Raw genomic sequence first — 19,715 nt, forward strand, 5'->3', positions numbered from 1 at the left:
TACCTATAGAAACTTTTACAGTCAGTTTTTATATTCCCCGCAAGATTGCTCTCATATTCTATTTTCCCCTTCTTAATCAATCCCTTGGTCCTCCTTTGCTGAATTCTAAACTGCTCCCAAACCTCAGATCTGTTGTTTTTTCTGGCAGATTTATATGCCTCTTCCTTGGATCTAATGCTGTCTCTAATTTCCCTTGTAAGCCATGGTTTGGCTAACTTCCCCATTTGCGCCAAGGATAAACAATTGTTGCAGTTCATCCAGGCATTCTTTAAATGTTTGCCATTGCCTATTCACCATCATCCCTTTAAGTAACGTTTCCCAATCCGACATAGCCAACTCGCACTTCATACCTTTGTAGTTTCCTTTACTAAGATTCAGGACCCTAGACTCAGAATCAACTACATCACTCTCCATCTTGATGAAGAATTCTGTCATATTATGGTCACTCATCCCCAAGGGGTCTTGCACCACTAGATTGTCAATTATTCCTCTCTCATTACACAATACCCAGTCTAGGATGGACTTTCTATAGTTGGTTCCTTAACATATTGGTCCAGAAAACCATCCTGTATATACTCCAAGAATTCCTCCTCTACGGTATTGTGACTAATTTGATTTGTCCAATCTATATGTAGATTAAAGTCACTCATAAATACAAATGTTTCTTTATCGCATGTGTCTCTAATTTCCCGTTTAATGCCATTCCCAACATCATCACAACAGCTTGGGGGTCTATATACAACTCCCACAAACATTTTTTGCCCCTTAGTGTTTCTCAGCTCTACCCATACAGAGTCCACATCGTCAGAGCTAATATCTTTCCTCACTATTGCGTTAATTTCCTCTTTAACCAGCAATGCAACTCCACTGCCTTTTGCTTTTTGTCTGTCCTTCCTAAATACTGAATACCCCGGATGTTCATTTCCCATCCCTGGCAGCCATGTCTCCGTAATCCCGACTATATCATACCCGTTTACATCTATTTGCGCGATTAATTCATCCACTTTATTGTGAATGCTCCACGCGTTGAGGCACAAAGCCTTAAGTCTTGTCTTTTTAGCATTACTTGTCCCCTTCCCACTATTTTTCACTGTGGCCCTGTTTGATTCTGGCCCTTGATTTCTCTGCCTATCACTTTTCTTATTCCCCTTACTGTCTTTTGTTCTTGTCTTTGATCCCCCCTCCTCTGACTCCTTGCAAAGGTTCCCATCTCCCTACCATTTTAGTTCAAACCCTCCCCAACCACTCTAGCAAATACTCCCCCAAGGACATCAGTCCCGGTCCTGCCCAGGTGTAACCCGTCCAGTTTGTACTGGTCCCACCTCCCCCAGAACCAGTCCCAATGTCCCAGGAATCTAAAACCCTCCCCCTCATACCATCTCTTCAACCACGTATTCATCCGATATATCCTGCTATTTCTGCTCTGACTAGCACATGGCACTGGTAGTAATCCTGAGATCACTACCTTTGAAGTCCTACTTTTCAACTTACTTCCTAGCTCCCTATATTCTGCTTTTAGGACCTCATCTTTTTTTTTAACCTATGTCGTTTGTCCCAATGTGTACCACGACCACTGGCTGTTCACCCTCCCCCTTCAGGATGTCCTGTAACTGCTCTGAGACATCCTTGACCCTAGCACCAGGGAGGCAACAGACCATCCTGGAGTCTCTTTTGCAGCCACAGAAACGCCTATCTATTCCTCTGACAATTGAATCCCCTATGCCTATTGCATTCCCACACTTTTTCCTCCTCCCCCTATGCAGCAGAGCCAACCGTGGTGCAACGAATTGGGCTGTTGCTGCTTTACCCTGAGAGGCCATTCCCCCCAACAGTATCCAAAGCAGTATATCTGTTTTGCAGGGGAATAGCCACAGGAGATTCCTGAACTGCCTGCCTAGTCCGCTTGCTCTGCCTGGTGGTCACCCATTCCCTTCCTGCCTGTGGAGTTTGAGCCTGCCGTGTGACCACTTCTCTATACGTGCTATCCACGATACTCTCCACCTCATGGATGCTCCACAGTGTCCTCAGCCGCCACTCCAGCTCTGAAACCCAGGCTTCCAGGAGCTGCAGCTGGACACACTTCCTGCACACATGCTGGTCCCGGGCACTGGAAATGTTCCCGGATTCCGACATGGAGCACGAGGAGCGCACCACGGCTTTGAGCTCTTCTGCCATGACTTAACCCTTTAAATTAAACCTTTTGGAAGATCTTAATATCAAATAATATCAGTTACTCTAGGGCCCTTCTTCCCTGGTCCTCGTTACGACAGAATTCCCTAAAAAAAACTACTTACTATATATGAAAAAAAAACTGTAAACCTTTCTTACATGAGCTACCTATGTTGTTGGTACCAATGTGGATCAAACAACTGGACCCTTCCCCTCCCACTCCAAATTCCTCCTCAGCCCTGAGGAGATGTCCTTAACCCTGGTTATGGTTTGATGATCTTCACTGCAACGCCAGAAGGACACAGTATGGAAATGACACAGTATGGAAATGACACATGTATCATTATTCATCCATTGCAAATAGTGAAGGGGGCACAACATTCATGAATGGGGAAAGGATCACTTTAGGGATGTGCCCTTTAACTCACAGCGTTCCATTGTGTGATTGACCTGGTGGTCCAGACTATGATCTTGCACTGTTGTTTTCAACAAGGAAAATACGGTTTCTAGAATGCATTGTGTTTGAAGAGTGGGATCCCTTTAACACCCTGTCACCCACGTGAGGATAGGTGAATTCATCTGCTCTAGAGTGGATTCAATTGGAATCAGTTCAAACCTTACCAAGATGGATAGCGTGTTCGACACAACAACATCAATTCGATCAGCTGTGAAGGGGTCGAACTTCTTATCCGGACGCCGCAGGAGATCATGCTTCAGAATATAGCCACTCCGCCCATTGAACTCAAAGTACGAGCTGTTCAGCTGCATGGGTATGTCTGAAAAATGTAAGAGGAAACGATCATTAGATCTGAGTTAATGAATGGTTCTTGGGGGTGGGGGGGGTGGAATCTACTGATAAAACATAGGATTCTTTGTATTAGTCATCAAAATAACTTACAGAACACAGACAGGGGCATCTGATTTATAGGGTCAGTATCAGAGTTTCCTGTATCAGGACCAGGGTCAGTATCAGAGTTTCCTGTATCAGGACCAGGGTCAGTATCAGAGATTCCTGTATCAGGACCAGGGTCAGTATCAGAGATTCCTGTATCAGGACCAGGGTCAGTATCAGAGATTCCTGTATCAGGACCAGGGTCAGTATCAGAGTTTCCTGTATCAGGACCAGGGTCAGTATCAGAGATTCCTGTATCAGGACCACGGTCAGTATCAGAGTTTCCTGTATCAGGACCAGGGTCAGTATCAGAGTTTCCTGTATCAGGATCAGGGTCAGTATCAGAGTTTCCACTATCAGGATCAGGGTCAGTATCAGAGTTTCCTGTATCAAGTCCAGGGTCAGTATCAGAGTTTCCTGTATCAAGTCCAGGGTCAGCATCAGAGTTTCCTGTATCAGGACCAGGGTCAGTATCAGAGCTTCCTGTATCAGGACCAGGGTCAGTATCAGAGTTTCCTGTATCAGGATCAGGGTCAGTATCAGAGTTTCCACTATCAGGATCAGGGTCAGTATCAGAGCTTCCTGTATCAAGTCCAGGGTCAGTATCAGAGCTTCCTGTATCAAGTCCAGGGTCAGGATCAGAGCTTCCTGTATCAAGTCCAGGGTCAGTATCAGAGTTTCCTGTATCAAGTCCAGGGTCAGTATCAGAGTTTCCTGTATCAAGTCCAGGGTCAGTATCAGAGTTTCCTGTATCAGAACCAGGGTCAGTATCAGAGTTTCCTGTATCAAGTCCAGGGTCAGTATCAGAGTTTCCTGTATCAAGTCCAGGGTCAGTATCAGAGTTTCCTGTATCAAGTCCAGGGTCAGTATCAGAGTTTCTTGTATCAAGTCCAGGGTCAGTATCAGAGTTCCCTGCATCAGGACCAGGGTCAGTATCAGAGTTTCTTGTATCAGGACCAGGGTCAATATCAGTTTCCTGCATCAGGACCAGGGTCAGTATCAGAGTTTCCTGCATCAGGACCAGGGTCAGTATCAGAGTTCCCTGCATCAGGACCAGGGTCAGTATCAGAGTTTCATGTATCAGGACCAGGGTCAATATCAGGTTCCTGCATCAGGACCAGGGTCAGTATCAGAGTTTCCTGTATCAAGTCCAGGGTCAGTATCAGAGTTTCCTGTATCAAGTCCAGGGTCAGTATCAGAGTTTCCTGTATCAGAACCAGGGTCAGTATCAGAGTTTCCTGTATCAGGACCAGGGTCAGTATCAGAGTTTCCTGCATCAGGACCAGGGTCAGTATCAGAGTTTCCTGTATCAAGTCCAGTGTCAGTATCAGAGTTTCCTGTATCAGAACCAGGGTCAGTATCAGAGTTTCCTGTATCAAGTCCAGGGTCAGTATCAGAGTTTCCTGTATCAAGTCCAGGGTCAGTATCAGAGTTTCCTGTATCAAGTCCAGGGTCAGTATCAGAGTTTCCTGTATCAAGTCCAGGGTCAGTATCAGAGTTCCCTGCATCAGGACCAGGGTCAGTATCAGAGTTTCATGTATCAGGACCAGGGTCAATATCAGTTTCCTGCATCAGGACCAGGGTCAGTATCAGAGTTTCCTGCATCAGGACCAGGGTCAGTATCAGAGTTTCCTGCATCAGGACCAGGGTCAGTATCAGAGTTTCCTGCATCAGGACCAGGGTCAGTATCAGAGTTTCTTGTATCAGGACCAGGGTCAGTATCAGAGTTTCCTGCATCAGGACCAGGGTCAGTTTCAGAGTTTCTTGTATCAGGACCAGGGTCAGTATCTGAGTTTCCTGCATCAGGACCAGGGTCAGTATCAGAGTTTCCTGTATCAGGACCAGGGTCAGTATCAGAGTTTCCTGTATCAGGACCAGTTTCAGTATCAGAGTTTCCTGTATCAGGACCAGGGTCAGTATCAGAGTTTCCTGTGTCAAACACAGGGTCAGTATCAGTTTCCTGTATCAGGTCCAGGGTCAGTATCAGAGTTTCTTGTATCAGGACCAGGGTCAGTATCAGTTTCCTGCATCAGGACCAGGGTCAGTATCAGAGTTTCCTGCATCAGGAGCAGGGTCAGTATCAGAGTTTCCTGCATCAGGACCAGGGTCAGTATCAGAGTTTCTTGTATCAGGTCTAGGGTCAGTATCAGCGTTTCTTGTATCAGGACCAGGGTCAATATCAGTTTCCTGCATCAGGAGCAGGGTCAGTATCAGAGTTTCCTGCATCAGGACCAGGGTCAGTATCAGAGTTTCCTGCATCAGGACCAGGGTCAGTATCAGAGTTTCCTGCATCAGGACCAGGGTCAGTATCAGAGTTTCTTGTATCAGGTCCAGGGTCAGGATCAGAGTTTCCTGTATCAGGACCAGGGTCAATATCAGTTTCCTGCATCAGGACCAGGGTCAGTATCAGAGTTTCCTGCATCAGGACCAGGGTCAGTATCAGAGTTTCCTGCATCAGGAGCAGGGTCAGTATCAGAGTTTCCTGCATCAGGACCAGGGTCAGTATCAGAGTTTCCTGCATCAGGACCAGGGTCAGTATCAGAGTTTCTTGTATCAGGTCTCGGGTCAGTAATCAGAGTTTCTTGTATCAGGACCAGGGTCAATATCTGTTTCCTGCATCAGGACCAGGGTCAGTATCAGTTTCCTGAATCAGGACCAGGGTCAGTATCTGAGTTTCCTGCATCAGGACCAGGGTCAGGATCAGAGTTTCCTGTATCAGGACCAGGGTCAGTATCAGAGTTTCCTGTATCAGGACCAGGGTCAGTAACAGAGTTTCCTGTATCAAGTGCAGGGTCAGTATCAGTTTCCTGTATCAAGCACAGGGTCAGTATCAGAGTTTCCTGTATCAGGACCAGGGTCAGTATCAGAGTTTCCTGTATCAGGACCAGGGTCAGTAACAGAGTTTCCTGTATCAAGTGCAGTGTCAGTATCAGAGTTTCCTGTATCAAGTCCAGGGTCAGTATCAGAGTTTCCTGTATTAGGACCAGGGTCAGTATCAGAGTTTCCTGTATCAAGCGCAGGGTCAGTATCAGCGTTTCCTGTATCAAGTCCAGGGTCAGTATCAGAGTTTCCTGTATCAAGCGCAGTGTCAGTATCAGAGTTTCCTGTATCAAGCGCAGGGTCAGTATCAGAGTTTCCTATATCAGGACCAGGGTCAGTATCAGAGTTTCCTGTATCAGGACCAGGGTCAGTATCAGAGTTTCCTGTATCAGGACCACGGTCAGTATCAGAGTTTCCTGTATCAAGCGCAGGGTCAGTATCAGAGTTTCCTGTATCAAGCGCAGGGTCAGTATCAGAGTTTCCTGTATCAGGACCAGGGTCAGTATCAGAGTTTCCTGTGTCAGGACCACGGTCAGTATCAGAGTTTCCTGTATCAAGCGCAGGGTCAGTATCAGAGTTTCCTGTATCAAGCGCAGGGTCAGTATCAGAGTTTCCTGTATCAAGCGCAGGGTCAGTATCAGAGTTTCCTGTATCAGGACCACGGTCAGTATCAGAGTTTACTGTATCAAGTGCAGGGTCAGTATCAGAGTTTCCTGCATCAGGACCACGGTCAGTATCAGAGTTTCCTGTATCAGGACCAGGGTCAGTATCTGAGTTTCCTGCATCAGGACCAGGGTCAGTATCAGAGTTTCTTGTATCAGGACCAGGGTCAGTATCTGAGTTTCCTGCATCAGGACCAGGGTCAGTATCAGAGTTTCCTGTATCAGGACCAGGGTCAGTATCAGAGTTTCCTGTATCAGGACCAGGGTCAGTATCAGAGTTTCCTGTATCAGGACCAGGGTCAGTATCAGAGTTTCCTGCATCAGGACCAGGGTCAGTATCAGAGTTTCTTGTATCAGGACCAGGGTCAGTATCTGAGTTTCCTGCATCAGGACCAGGGTCAGTATCAGAGTTTCCTGTATCAGGACCAGGGTCAGTATCAGAGTTTCCTGTATCAGGACCAGGTTCAGTAACAGAGTTTCCTGTATCAGGACCAGGGTCAGTATCAGAGTTTCCTGTGTCAAACCCAGGGTCAGTATCAGTTTCCTGTATCAGGTCCAGGGTCAGTATCAGAGTTTCTTGTATCAGGACCAGGGTCAGTATCAGTTTCCTGCATCAGGACCAGGGTCAGTATCAGAGTTTCCTGCATCAGGAGCAGGGTCAGTATCAGAGTTTCCTGCATCAGGACCAGGGTCAGTATCTGAGTTTCCTGCATCAGGACCAGGGTCAGTATCAGAGTTTCCTGCATCAGGACCAGGGTCAGTATCAGAGTTTCCTGCATCAGGAGCAGGGTCAGTATCAGAGTTTCTTGTATCAGGACCAGGGTCAGTATCAGAGTTTCCTGCATCAGGACCAGGGTCAGTTTCAGAGTTTGCTGCATCAGGACCAGGGTCAGTATCAGAGTTTCCTGTATCAGGACCAGGGTCAGTATCAGAGTTTCCTGTATCAGGACCAGGTTCAGTATCAGAGTTTCCTGTATCAGGACCAGGGTCAGTATCAGAGTTTCCTGTGTCAAACCCAGGGTCAGTATCAGTTTCCTGTATCAGGTCCAGGGTCAGTATCAGAGTTTCTTGTATCAGGTCCAGGGTCAGTATCAGTTTCCTGCATCAGGACCAGGGTCAGTATCAGAGTTTCCTGCATCAGGAGCAGGGTCAGTATCAGAGTTTCCTGCATCAGGACCAGGGTCAGTATCAGAGTTTCTTGTATCAGGTCTAGGGTCAGTATCAGAGTTTCTTGTATCAGGACCAGGGTCAATATCAGTTTCCTGCATCAGGACCAGGGTCAGTATCAGAGTTTCCTGCATCAGGACCAGGGTCAGTATCAGAGTTTCCTGCATCAGGACCAGGGTCAGTATCAGAGTTTCTTGTATCAGGTCTAGGGTCAGTATCAGAGTTTCTTGTATCAGGACCAGGGTCAATATCAGTTTCCTGCATCAGGACCAGGGTCAGTATCAGAGTTTCCTGCATCAGGACCAGGGTCAGTATCAGAGTTTCCTGCATCAGGAGCAGGGTCAGTATCAGAGTTTCCTGCATCAGGACCAGGGTCAGTATCAGAGTTTCTTGTATCAGGTCTCGGGTCAGTATCAGAGTTTCTTGTATCAGGACCAGGGTCAATATCTGTTTCCTGCATCAGGACCAGGGTCAGTATCAGTTTCCTGCATCAGGACCAGGGTCAGTATCTGAGTTTCCTGCATCAGGACCAGGGTCAGGATCAGAGTTTCCTGTATCAGGACCAGGGTCAGTATCAGAGTTTCCTGTATCAGGACCAGGGTCAGTAACAGAGTTTCCTGTATCAAGTGCAGGGTCAGTATCAGTTTCCTGTATCAAGCACAGGGTCAGTATCAGAGTTTCCTGTATCAGGACCAGGGTCAGTATCAGAGTTTCCTGTATCAGGACCAGGGTCAGTAACAGAGTTTCCTGTATCAAGTGCAGTGTCAGTATCAGAGTTTCCTGTATCAAGTCCAGGGTCAGTATCAGAGTTTCCTGTATTAGGACAAGGGTCAGTATCAGAGTTTCCTGTATCAAGCGCAGGGTCAGTATCAGCGTTTCCTGTATCAAGTCCAGGGTCAGTATCAGAGTTTCCTGTATCAAGCGCAGTGTCAGTATCAGAGTTTCCTGTATCAAGCGCAGGGTCAGTATCAGAGTTTCCTATATCAGGACCAGGGTCAGTATCAGAGTTTCCTGTATCAGGACCACGGTCAGTATCAGAGTTTCCTGTATCAAGCGCAGGGTCAGTATCAGAGTTTCCTGTATCAAGCGCAGGGTCAGTATCAGAGTTTCCTGTATCAGGACCAGGGTCAGTATCAGAGTTTCCTGTGTCAGGACCACGGTCAGTATCAGAGTTTCCTGTATCAAGCGCAGGGTCAGTATCAGAGTTTCCTGTATCAAGCGCAGGGTCAGTATCAGAGTTTCCTGTATCAAGTGCAGGGTCAGTATCAGAGTTTCCTGTATCAGGACCACGGTCAGTATCAGAGTTTACTGTATCAAGTGCAGGGTCAGTATCAGAATTTCCTGTATCAGGACCACGGTCAGTATCAGAGTTTCCTGTATCAAGCGCAGGGTCAGTATCAGAGTTTCCTGTATCAGGACCAGGGTCAGTATCAGAGTTTCCTGTATCATGTCCAGGGTCAGTATCAGAGTTTCCTGTATCAAGTCCAGGGTCAGTATCAGAGTTTCCTGTATCAAGCGCAGGGTCAGTATCAGAGTTTCCTGTATCAGGACCAGGGTCAGTATCAGAGTTTCCTGTATCAAGTGCAGTGTCAGTATCAGAGTTTCCTGTATCAAGTCCAGGGTCAGTATCAGAGTTTCCTGTATTAGGACCAGGGTCAGTATCAGAGTTTCCTGTATCAAGCGCAGGGTCAGTTTCATCGTTTCCTGTATCAAGTCCAGGGTCAGTATCAGAGTTTCCTGGATCAAGCGCAGTGTCAGTATCAGAGTTTCCTGTATCAAGCGCAGGGTCAGTATCAGAGTTTCCTATATCAGGACCAGGGTCAGTATCAGAGTTTCCTGTATCAGGACCAGGGTCAGTATCTGAGTTTCCTGCATCAGGACCAGGGTCAGTATCTGAGTTTCCTGCATCAGGACCAGGGTCAGTATCAGAGTTTCTTGTATCAGGACCAGGGTCAGTATCTGAGTTTCCTGCATCAGGACCAGGGTCAGTATCAGAGTTTCCTGTATCAGGACCAGGGTCAGTATCAGAGTTTCCTGTATCAGGACCAGGGTCAGTATCAGAGTTTCCTGCATCAGGACCAGGGTCAGTATCAGAGTTTCCTGCATCAGGACCAGGGTCAGTATCAGAGTTTCTTGTATCAGGACCAGGGTCAGTATCTGAGTTTCCTGCATCAGGACCAGGGTCAGTATCTGAGTTTCCTGTATCAGGACCAGGGTCAGTATCAGAGTTTCCTGTATCAGGACCAGGTTCAGTATCAGAGTTTCCTGTATCAGGACCAGGGTCAGTATCAGAGTTTCCTGTGTCAAACCCAGGGTCAGTATCAGTTTCCTGTATCAGGTCCAGGGTCAGTATCAGAGTTTCTTGTATCAGGACCAGGGTCAGTATCAGTTTCCTGCATCAGGACCAGGGTCAGTATCAGAGTTTCCTGCATCAGGAGCAGGGTCAGTATCAGAGTTTCCTGCATCAGGACCAGGGTCAGTATCAGAGTTTCTTGTATCAGGTCTAGGGTCAGTATCAGAATTTCTTGTATCAGGACCAGGGTCAATATCAGTTTCCTGCATCAGGACCAGGGTCAGTATCAGAGTTTCCTGCATCAGGACCAGGGTCAGTATCAGAGTTTCCTGCATCAGGACCAGGGTCAGTATCAGAGTTTCCTGCATCAGGACCAGGGTCAGTATCAGAGTTTCTTGTATCAGGTCTTGGCTCAGTATCAAAGTTTCTTGTATCAGGACCAGGGTCAATATCAGTTTCCTGCATCAGGACCAGGGTCAGTATCAGAGTTTCCTGCATGAGGACCAGGGTCAGTATCAGAGTTTCCTGCATCAGGAGCAGGGTCAGTATCAGAGTTTCCTGCATCAGGACCAGGGTCAGTATCAGAGTTTCCTGTATCAAGCGCAGGGTCAGTATCAGAGTTTCCTGTATCAGGACCAGGGTCAGTATCAGAGTTTCCTGTACCAAGTGCAGTGTCAATATCAGAGTTTCCTGTATCAAGTCCAGGGTCAGTATCAGAGTTTCCTGTATTAGGACCAGGGTCAGTATTAGAGTTTCCTGTATCAAGCGCAGGGTCAGTTTCAGCGTTTCCTGTATCAAGTCCAGGGTCAGTATCAGAGTTTCCTGTATCAAGCGCAGTGTCAGTATCAGAGTTTCCTGTATCAAGCGCAGGGTCAGTATCAGAGTTTCCTATATCAGGACCAGGGTCAGTATCAGAGTTTCCTGTATCAGGACCAGGGTCAGTATCTGAGTTTCCTGCATCAGGACCAGGGTCAGTATCTGAGTTTCCTGCATCAGGACCAGGGTCAGTATCAGAGTTTCTTGTATCAGGACCAGGGTCAGTATCTGAGTTTCCTGCATCAGGACCAGGGTCAGTATCAGAGTTTCCTGTATCAGGACCAGGGTCAGTATCAGAGTTTCCTGTATCAGGACCAGGGTCAGTATCAGAGTTTCCTGTATCAGGACCAGGGTCAGTATCAGAGTTTCCTGCATCAGGACCAGGGTCAGTATCAGAGTTTCTTGTATCAGGACCAGGGTCAGTATCTGAGTTTCCTGCATCAGGACCAGGGTCAGTATCTGAGTTTCCTGTATCAGGACCAGGGTCAGTATCAGAGTTTCCTGTATCAGGACCAGGTTCAGTATCAGAGTTTCCTGTATCAGGACCAGGGTCAGTATCAGAGTTTCCTGTGTCAAACCCAGGGTCAGTATCAGTTTCCTGTATCAGGTCCAGGGTCAGTATCAGAGTTTCTTGTATCAGGACCAGGGTCAGTATCAGTTTCCTGCATCAGGACCAGGGTCAGTATCAGAGTTTCCTGCATCAGGAGCAGGGTCAGTATCAGAGTTTCCTGCATCAGGACCAGGGTCAGTATCAGAGTTTCTTGTATCAGGTCTAGGGTCAGTATCAGAGTTTCTTGTATCAGGACCAGGGTCAATATCAGTTTCCTGCATCAGGACCAGGGTCAGTATCAGAGTTTCCTGCATCAGGACCAGGGTCAGTATCAGAGTTTCCTGCATCAGGACCAGGGTCAGTATCAGAGTTTCTTGTATCAGGTCTTGGCTCAGTATCAAAGTTTCTTGTATCAGGACCAGGGTCAATATCAGTTTCCTGCATCAGGACCAGGGTCAGTATCAGAGTTTCCTGCATCAGGACCAGGGTCAGTATCAGAGTTTCCTGCATCAGGAGCAGGGTCAGTATCAGAGTTTCCTGCATCAGGACCAGGGTCAGTATCAGAGTTTCCTGTATCAAGCGCAGGGTCAGTATCAGAGTTTCCTGTATCAGGACCAGGGTCAGTATCAGAGTTTCCTGTACCAAGTGCAGTGTCAGTATCAGAGTTTCCTGTATCAAGTCCAGGGTCAGTATCAGAGTTTCCTGTATTAGGACCAGGGTCAGTATTAGAGTTTCCTGTATCAAGCGCAGGGTCAGTTTCAGCGTTTCCTGTATCAAGTCCAGGGTCAGTATCAGAGTTTCCTGTATCAAGCGCAGTGTCAGTATCAGAGTTTCCTGTATCAAGCGCAGGGTCAGTATCAGAGTTTCCTATATCAGGACCAGGGTCAGTATCAGAGTTTCCTGTATCAGGACCAGGGTCAGTATCTGAGTTTCCTGCATCAGGACCAGGGTCAGTATCTGAGTTTCCTGCATCAGGACCAGGGTCAGTATCAGAGTTTCTTGTATCAGGACCAGGGTCAGTATCTGAGTTTCCTGCATCAGGACCAGGGTCAGTATCAGAGTTTCCTGTATCAGGACCAGGGTCAGTATCAGAGTTTCCTGTATCAGGACCAGGGTCAGTATCAGAGTTTCCTGTATCAGGACCAGGGTCAGTATCAGAGTTTCCTGCATCAGGACCAGGGTCAGTATCAGAGTTTCTTGTATCAGGACCAGGGTCAGTATCTGAGTTTCCTGCATCAGGACCAGGGTCAGTATCTGAGTTTCCTGTATCAGGACCAGGGTCAGTATCAGAGTTTCCTGTATCAGGACCAGGTTCAGTATCAGAGTTTCCTGTATCAGGACCAGGGTCAGTATCAGAGTTTCCTGTGTCAAACCCAGGGTCAGTATCAGTTTCCTGTATCAGGTCCAGGGTCAGTATCAGAGTTTCTTGTATCAGGACCAGGGTCAGTATCAGTTTCCTGCATCAGGACCAGGGTCAGTATCAGAGTTTCCTGCATCAGGAGCAGGGTCAGTATCAGAGTTTCCTGCATCAGGACCAGGGTCAGTATCAGAGTTTCTTGTATCAGGTCTAGGGTCAGTATCAGAGTTTCTTGTATCAGGACCAGGGTCAATATCAGTTTCCTGCATCAGGACCAGGGTCAGTATCAGAGTTTCCTGCATCAGGACCAGGGTCAGTATCAGAGTTTCCTGCATCAGCACCAGGGTCAGTATCAGAGTTTCCTGCATCAGGACCAGGGTCAGTATCAGAGTTTCTTGTATCAGGTCTTGGCTCAGTATCAGAGTTTATTGTATCAGGACCAGGGTCAATATCAGTTTCCTGCATCAGGACCAGGGTCAGTATCAGAGTTTCCTGCATCAGGACCAGGGTCAGTATCAGAGTTTCCTGCATCAGGAGCAGGGTCAGTATCAGAGTTTCCTGCATCAGGACCAGGGTCAGTATCAGAGTTTCTTGTATCAGGACCAGGGTCAATATTAGTTTCCTGCATCAGGACCAGGGTCAGTATCAGTTTCCTGCATCAGGACCAGGGTCAGTATCTGAGTTTCCTGCATCAGGACCAGGGTCAGGATCAGAGTTTCCTGTATCAGGACCAGGGTCAGTATCAGAGTTTCCTGTATCAGGACAAGGGTCAGTAACAGAGTTTCCTGTATCTAGTGCAGGGTCAGTATCAGTTTCCTGTATCAAGCACAGGGTCAGTATCAGAGTTTCCTGTATCAGGACCAGGGTCAGTATCAGAGTTTCCTGTATCAGGACCAGGGTCAGTAACAGAGTTTCCTGTATCAAGTGCAGTGTCAGTATCAGAGTTTCCTGTATCAAGTCCAGGGTCAGTATCAGAGTTTCTTGTATCAGGACCAGGGTCAGTATCAGTTTCCTGCATCAGGACCCGGGTCAGTATCAGAGTTTCCTGCATCAGGAGCAGGGTCAGTATCAGAGTTTCCTGCATCAGGACCAGGGTCAGTATCAGAGTTTCTTGTATCAGGTCTAGGGTCAGTATCAGAGTTTCTTGTATCAGGACCAGGGTCAATATCAGTTTCCTGCATCAGGACCAGGGTCAGTATCAGAGTTTCCTGCATCAGGACCAGGGTCAGTATCAGAGTTTCCTGCATCAGGACCAGGGTCAGTATCAGAGTTTCCTGCATCAGGACCAGGGTCAGTATCAGAGTTTCTTGTATCAGGTCTTGGCTCAGTATCAGAGTTTATTGTATCAGGACCAGGGTCAATATCAGTTTCCTGCATCAGGACCAGGGTCAGTATCAGAGTTTCCTGCATCAGGACCAGGGTCAGTATCAGAGTTTCCTGCATCAGGAGCAGGGTCAGTATCAGAGTTTCCTGCATCAGGACCAGGGTCAGTATCAGAGTTTCTTGTATCAGGACCAGGGTCAATATTAGTTTCCTGCATCAGGACCAGGGTCAGTATCAGTTTCCTGCATCAGGACCAGGGTCAGTATCTGAGTTTCCTGCATCAGGACCAGGGTCAGGATCAGAGTTTCCTGTATCAGGACCAGGGTCAGTATCAGAGTTTCCTGTATCAGGACAAGGGTCAGTAACAGAGTTTCCTGTATCTAGTGCAGGGTCAGTATCAGTTTCCTGTATCAAGCACAGGGTCAGTATCAGAGTTTCCTGTATCAGGACCAGGGTCAGTATCAGAGTTTCCTGTATCAGGACCAGGGTCAGTAACAGAGTTTCCTGTATCAAGTGCAGTGTCAGTATCAGAGTTTCCTGTATCAAGTCCAGGGTCAGTATCAGAGTTTCCTGTATTAGGACCAGGGTCAGTATCAGAGTTTCCTGTATCAAGCGCAGGGTCAGTATCAGCGTTTCCTGTATCAAGTCCAGGGTCAGTATCAGAGTTTCCTGTATCAAGCGCCGTGTCAGTATCAGAGTTTCCTGTATCAAGCGCAGGGTCAGTATCAGAGTTTCCTATATCAGGACCAGGGTCAGTATCAGCGTTTCCTGTATCAGGACCATGGTCAGTATCAGAGTTTCCTGTATCAAGCGCAGGGTCAGTATCAGAGTTTCCTGTATCAAGCGCAGGGTCAGTATCAGAGTTTCCTGTATCAGGACCAGGGTCAGTATCAGAGTTTCCTGTGTCAGGACCACGGTCAGTATCAGAGTTTCCTGTATCAAGCGCAGGGTCAGTATCAGAGTTTCCTGTATCAAGCGCAGGGTCAGTATCAGAGTTTCCTGTATCAAGCGCAGGGTCAGTATCAGAGTTTCCTGTATCAGGACCACGGTCAGTATCAGAGTTTCCTGTATCAAGTCCAGGGTCAGTATCAGAGTTTCCTGTATCAAGCGCAGGGTCAGTATCAGAGTTTCCTGTATCAGGACCAGGGTCAGTATCAGAGTTTCCTGTATCAAGTGCAGTGTCAGTATCAGAGTTTCCTGTATCAAGTCCAGGGTCAGTATCAGAGTTTCCTGTATTACGACCAGGGTCAGTATCAGAGTTTCCTGTATCAAGCGCAGGGTCAGTTTCAGCGTTTCCTGTATCAAGTCCAGGGTCAGTATCAGAGTTTCCTGTATCAAGCGCAGTGTCAGTATCAGAGTTTCCTGTATCAAGCGCAGGGTCAGTATCAGAGTTTCCTATATCAGGACCAGGGTCAGTATCAGAGTTTCCTGTATCAGGACCAGGGTCAGTATCTGAGTTTCCTGCATCAGGACCAGGGTCAGTATCTGAGTTTCCTGAATCAGGACCAGGGTCAGTATCAGAGTTTCTTGTATCAGGACCAGGGTCAGTATCTGAGTTTCCTGCATCAGGACCAGGGTCAGTATCAGAGTTTCCTGTATCAGGACCAGGGTCAGTATCAGAGTTTCCTGTATCAGGACCAGGGTCAGTATCAGAGTTTCCTGTATCAGGACCAGGGTCAGTATCAGAGTTTCCTGCATCAGGACCAGGGTCAGTATCAGAGTTTCTTGTATCAGGACCAGGGTCAGTATCTGAGTTTCCTGCATCAGGACCAGGGTCAGTATCAGAGTTTCCTGTATCAGGACCAGGGTCAGTATCAGAGTTTCCTGTATCAGGACCAGGTTCAGTATCAGAGTTTCCTGTATCAGGACCAGGGTCTGTATCAGAGTTTCCTGTGTCAAACCCAGGGTCAGTATCAGTTTCCTGTATCAGGTCCAGGGTCAGTATCAGAGTTTCCTGCATCAGGACCAGGGTCAGTATCAGTTTCCTGCATCAGGACCAGGGTCAGTATCAGAGTTTCCTGCATCAGGAGCAGGGTCAGTATCAGAGTTTCCTGCATCAGGACCAGGGTCAGTATCAGAGTTTCCTGCATCAGGACCAGGGTCAGTATCAGAGTTTCCTGCATCAGGACCAGGGTCAGTATCAGAGTTTCCTGCATCAGGAGCAGGGTCAGTATCAGAGTTTCTTGTATCAGGACCAGGGTCAGTATCAGAGTTTCCTGCATCAGGACCAGGGTCAGTTTCAGAGTTTCCTGCATCAGGACCAGGGTCAGTATCAGAGTTTCCTGTATCAGGACCAGGGTCAGTATCAGAGTTTCCTGTATCAGGACCAGGTTCAGTATCAGAGTTTCCTGTATCAGGACCAGGGTCAGTATCAGAGTTTCCTGTGTCAAACCCAGGGTCAGTATCAGTTTCCTGTATCAGGACCAGGGTCAGTATCAGAGTTTCCTGTATCAGGACCAGGTTCAGTATCAGAGTTTCCTGTATCAGGACCAGGGTCAGTATCAGAGTTTCCTGTGTCAAACCCAGGGTCAGTATCAGTTTCCTGTATCAGGTCCAGGGTCAGTATCAGAGTTTATTGTATCAGGACCAGGGTCAATATCAGTTTCCTGCATCAGGACCAGGGTCAGTATCAGAGTTTCCTGCATCAGGACCAGGGTCAGTATCAGAGTTTCCTGCATCAGGAGCAGGGTCAGTATCAGAGTTTCCTGCATCAGGACCAGGGTCAGTATCAGAGTTTCTTGTATCAGGTCTCTGGTCAGTATCAGAGTTTCTTGTATCAGGACCAGGGTCAATATTAGTTTCCTGCATCAGGACCAGGGTCAGTATCAGTTTCCTGCATCAGGACCAGGGTCAGTATCTGAGTTTCCTGCATCAGGACCAGGGTCAGGATCAGAGTTTCCTGTATCAGGACAAGGGTCAGTAACAGAGTTTCCTGTATCTAGTGCAGGGTCAGTATCAGTTTCCTGTATCAAGCACAGGGTCAGTATCAGAGTTTCCTGTATCAGGACCAGGGTCAGTATCAGAGTTTCCTGTATCAGGACCACGGTCAGTAACAGAGTTTCCTGTATCAAGTGCAGTGTCAGTATCAGAGTTTCCTGTATCAAGTCCAGGGTCAGTATCAGAGTTTCCTGTATTAGGACCAGGGTCAGTATCAGAGTTTCCTGTATCAAGCGCAGGGTCAGTATCAGCGTTTCCTGTATCAAGTCCAGGGTCAGTATCAGAGTTTCCTGTATCAAGCGCCGTGTCAGTATCAGAGTTTCCTGTATCAAGCGCAGGGTCAGTATCAGAGTTTCCTATATCAGGACCAGGGTCAGTATCAGCGTTTCCTGTATCAGGACCATGGTCAGTATCAGAGTTTCCTGTATCAAGCGCAGGGTCAGTATCAGAGTTTCCTGTATCAAGCGCAGGGTCAGTATCAGAGTTTCCTGTATCAGGACCAGGGTCAGTATCAGAGTTTCCTGTGTCAGGACCACGGTCAGTATCAGAGTTTCCTGTATCAAGCGCAGGGTCAGTATCAGAGTTTCCTGTATCAAGCGCAGGGTCAGTATCAGAGTTTCCTGTATCAAGCGCAGGGTCAGTATCAGAGTTTCCTGTATCAGGACCACGGTCAGTATCAGAGTTTCCTGTATCAAGTCCAGGGTCAGTATCAGAGTTTCCTGTATCAAGCGCAGGGTCAGTATCAGAGTTTCCTGTATCAGGACCAGGGTCAGTATCAGAGTTTCCTGTATCAAGTGCAGTGTCAGTATCAGAGTTTCCTGTATCAAGTCCAGGGTCAGTATCAGAGTTTCCTGTATTAGGACAAGGGTCAGTATCAGAGTTGCCTGTATCAAGCGCAGGGTCAGTTTCAGCGTTTCCTGTATCAAGTCCAGGGTCAGTATCAGAGTTTCCTGTATCAAGCGCAGTGTCAGTATCAGAGTTTCCTGTATCAAGCGCAGGGTCAGTATCAGAGTTTCCTATATCAGGACCAGGGTCAGTATCAGAGTTTCCTGTATCAGGACCAGGGTCAGTATCTGAGTTTCCTGCATCAGGACCAGGGTCAGTATCTGAGTTTCCTGAATCAGGACCAGGGTCAGTATCAGAGTTTCTTGTATCAGGACCAGGGTCAGTATCTGAGTTTCCTGCATCAGGACCAGGGTCAGAATCAGAGTTTCCTGTATCAGGACCAGGGTCAGTATCAGAGTTTCCTGTATCAGGACCAGGGTCAGTATCAGAGTTTCCTGTATCAGGACCAGGGTCAGTATCAGAGTTTCCTGCATCAGGACCAGGGTCAGTATCAGAGTTTCTTGTATCAGGACCAGGGTCAGTATCTGAGTTTCCTGCATCAGGACCAGGGTCAGTATCAGAGTTTCCTGTATCAGGACCAGGGTCAGTATCAGAGTTTCCTGTATCAGGACCAGGTTCAGTATCAGAGTTTCCTGTATCAGGACCAGGGTCTGTATCAGAGTTTCCTGTGTCAAACCCAGGGTCTGTATCAGTTTCCTGTATCAGGTCCAGGGTCAGTATCAGAGTTTCTTGTATCAGGACCAGGGTCAGTATCAGTTTCCTGCATCAGGACCAGGGTCAGTATCAGAGTTTCCTGCATCAGGAGCAGGGTCAGTATCAGAGTTTCCTGCATCAGGACCAGGGTCCGTATCAGAGTTTCCTGCATCAGGACCAGGGTCAGTATCAGAGTTTCCTGCATCAGGACCAGGGTCAGTATCAGAGTTTCCTGCATCAGGAGCAGGGTCAGTATCAGAGTTTCTTGTATCAGGACCAGGGTCAGTATCAGAGTTTCCTGCATCAGGACCAGTGTCAGTATCAGAGTTTCCTGTATCAAGTCCAGGGTCAGTATCAGAGTTTCCTGTATTACGACCAGGGTCAGTATCAGAGTTTCCTGTATCAAGCGCAGGGTCAGTTTCAGCGTTTCCTGTATCAAGTCCAGGGTCAGTATCAGAGTTTCCTGTATCAAGCGCAGTGTCAGTATCAGAGTTTCCTGTATCAAGCGCAGGGTCAGTATCAGAGTTTCCTATATCAGGACCAGGGTCAGTATCAGAGTTTCCTGTATCAGGACCAGGGTCAGTATCTGAGTTTCCTGCATCAGGACCAGGGTCAGTATCTGAGTTTCCTGAATCAGGACCAGGGTCAGTATCAGAGTTTCTTGTATCAGGACCAGGGTCAGTATCTGAGTTTCCTGCATCAGGACCAGGGTCAGTATCAGAGTTTCCTGTATCAGGACCAGGGTCAGTATCAGAGTTTCCTGTATCAGGACCAGGGTCAGTATCAGAGTTTCCTGTATCAGGACCAGGGTCAGTATCAGAGTTTCCTGCATCAGGACCAGGGTCAGTATCAGAGTTTCTTGTATCAGGACCAGGGTCAGTATCTGAGTTTCCTGCATCAGGACCAGGGTCAGTATCAGAGTTTCCTGTATCAGGACCAGGGTCAGTATCAGAGTTTCCTGTATCAGGACCAGGTTCAGTATCAGAGTTTCCTGTATCAGGACCAGGGTCTGTATCAGAGTTTCCTGTGTCAAACCCAGGGTCAGTATCAGTTTCCTGTATCAGGTCCAGGGTCAGTATCAGAGTTTCCTGCATCAGGACCAGGGTCAGTATCAGTTTCCTGCATCAGGACCAGGGTCAGTATCAGAGTTTCCTGCATCAGGAGCAGGGTCAGTATCAGAGTTTCCTGCA

General features: G+C 47.6%; 1 protein-coding gene across 1 annotated transcript in view; it reads right to left on the bottom strand.

Moving 5' to 3' along the window:
• The window catches only part of LOC137373519 (1-phosphatidylinositol 4,5-bisphosphate phosphodiesterase beta-2-like), a 463,682-nt gene that overhangs the window by 203,530 nt on the left and 240,437 nt on the right, over positions 1–19,715 (bottom strand). The window contains exon 19 of the mRNA XM_068038391.1: positions 2,791–2,945. Within this exon, the coding sequence (XP_067894492.1) occupies positions 2,791–2,945 (155 nt within the window). The remainder of the gene's footprint in view (positions 1–2,790; positions 2,946–19,715) is intronic.

This window comes from Heterodontus francisci, chromosome 9 (genome assembly GCF_036365525.1).
Source record: "Heterodontus francisci isolate sHetFra1 chromosome 9, sHetFra1.hap1, whole genome shotgun sequence".
NCBI lineage: Eukaryota > Metazoa > Chordata > Chondrichthyes > Heterodontiformes > Heterodontidae > Heterodontus > Heterodontus francisci.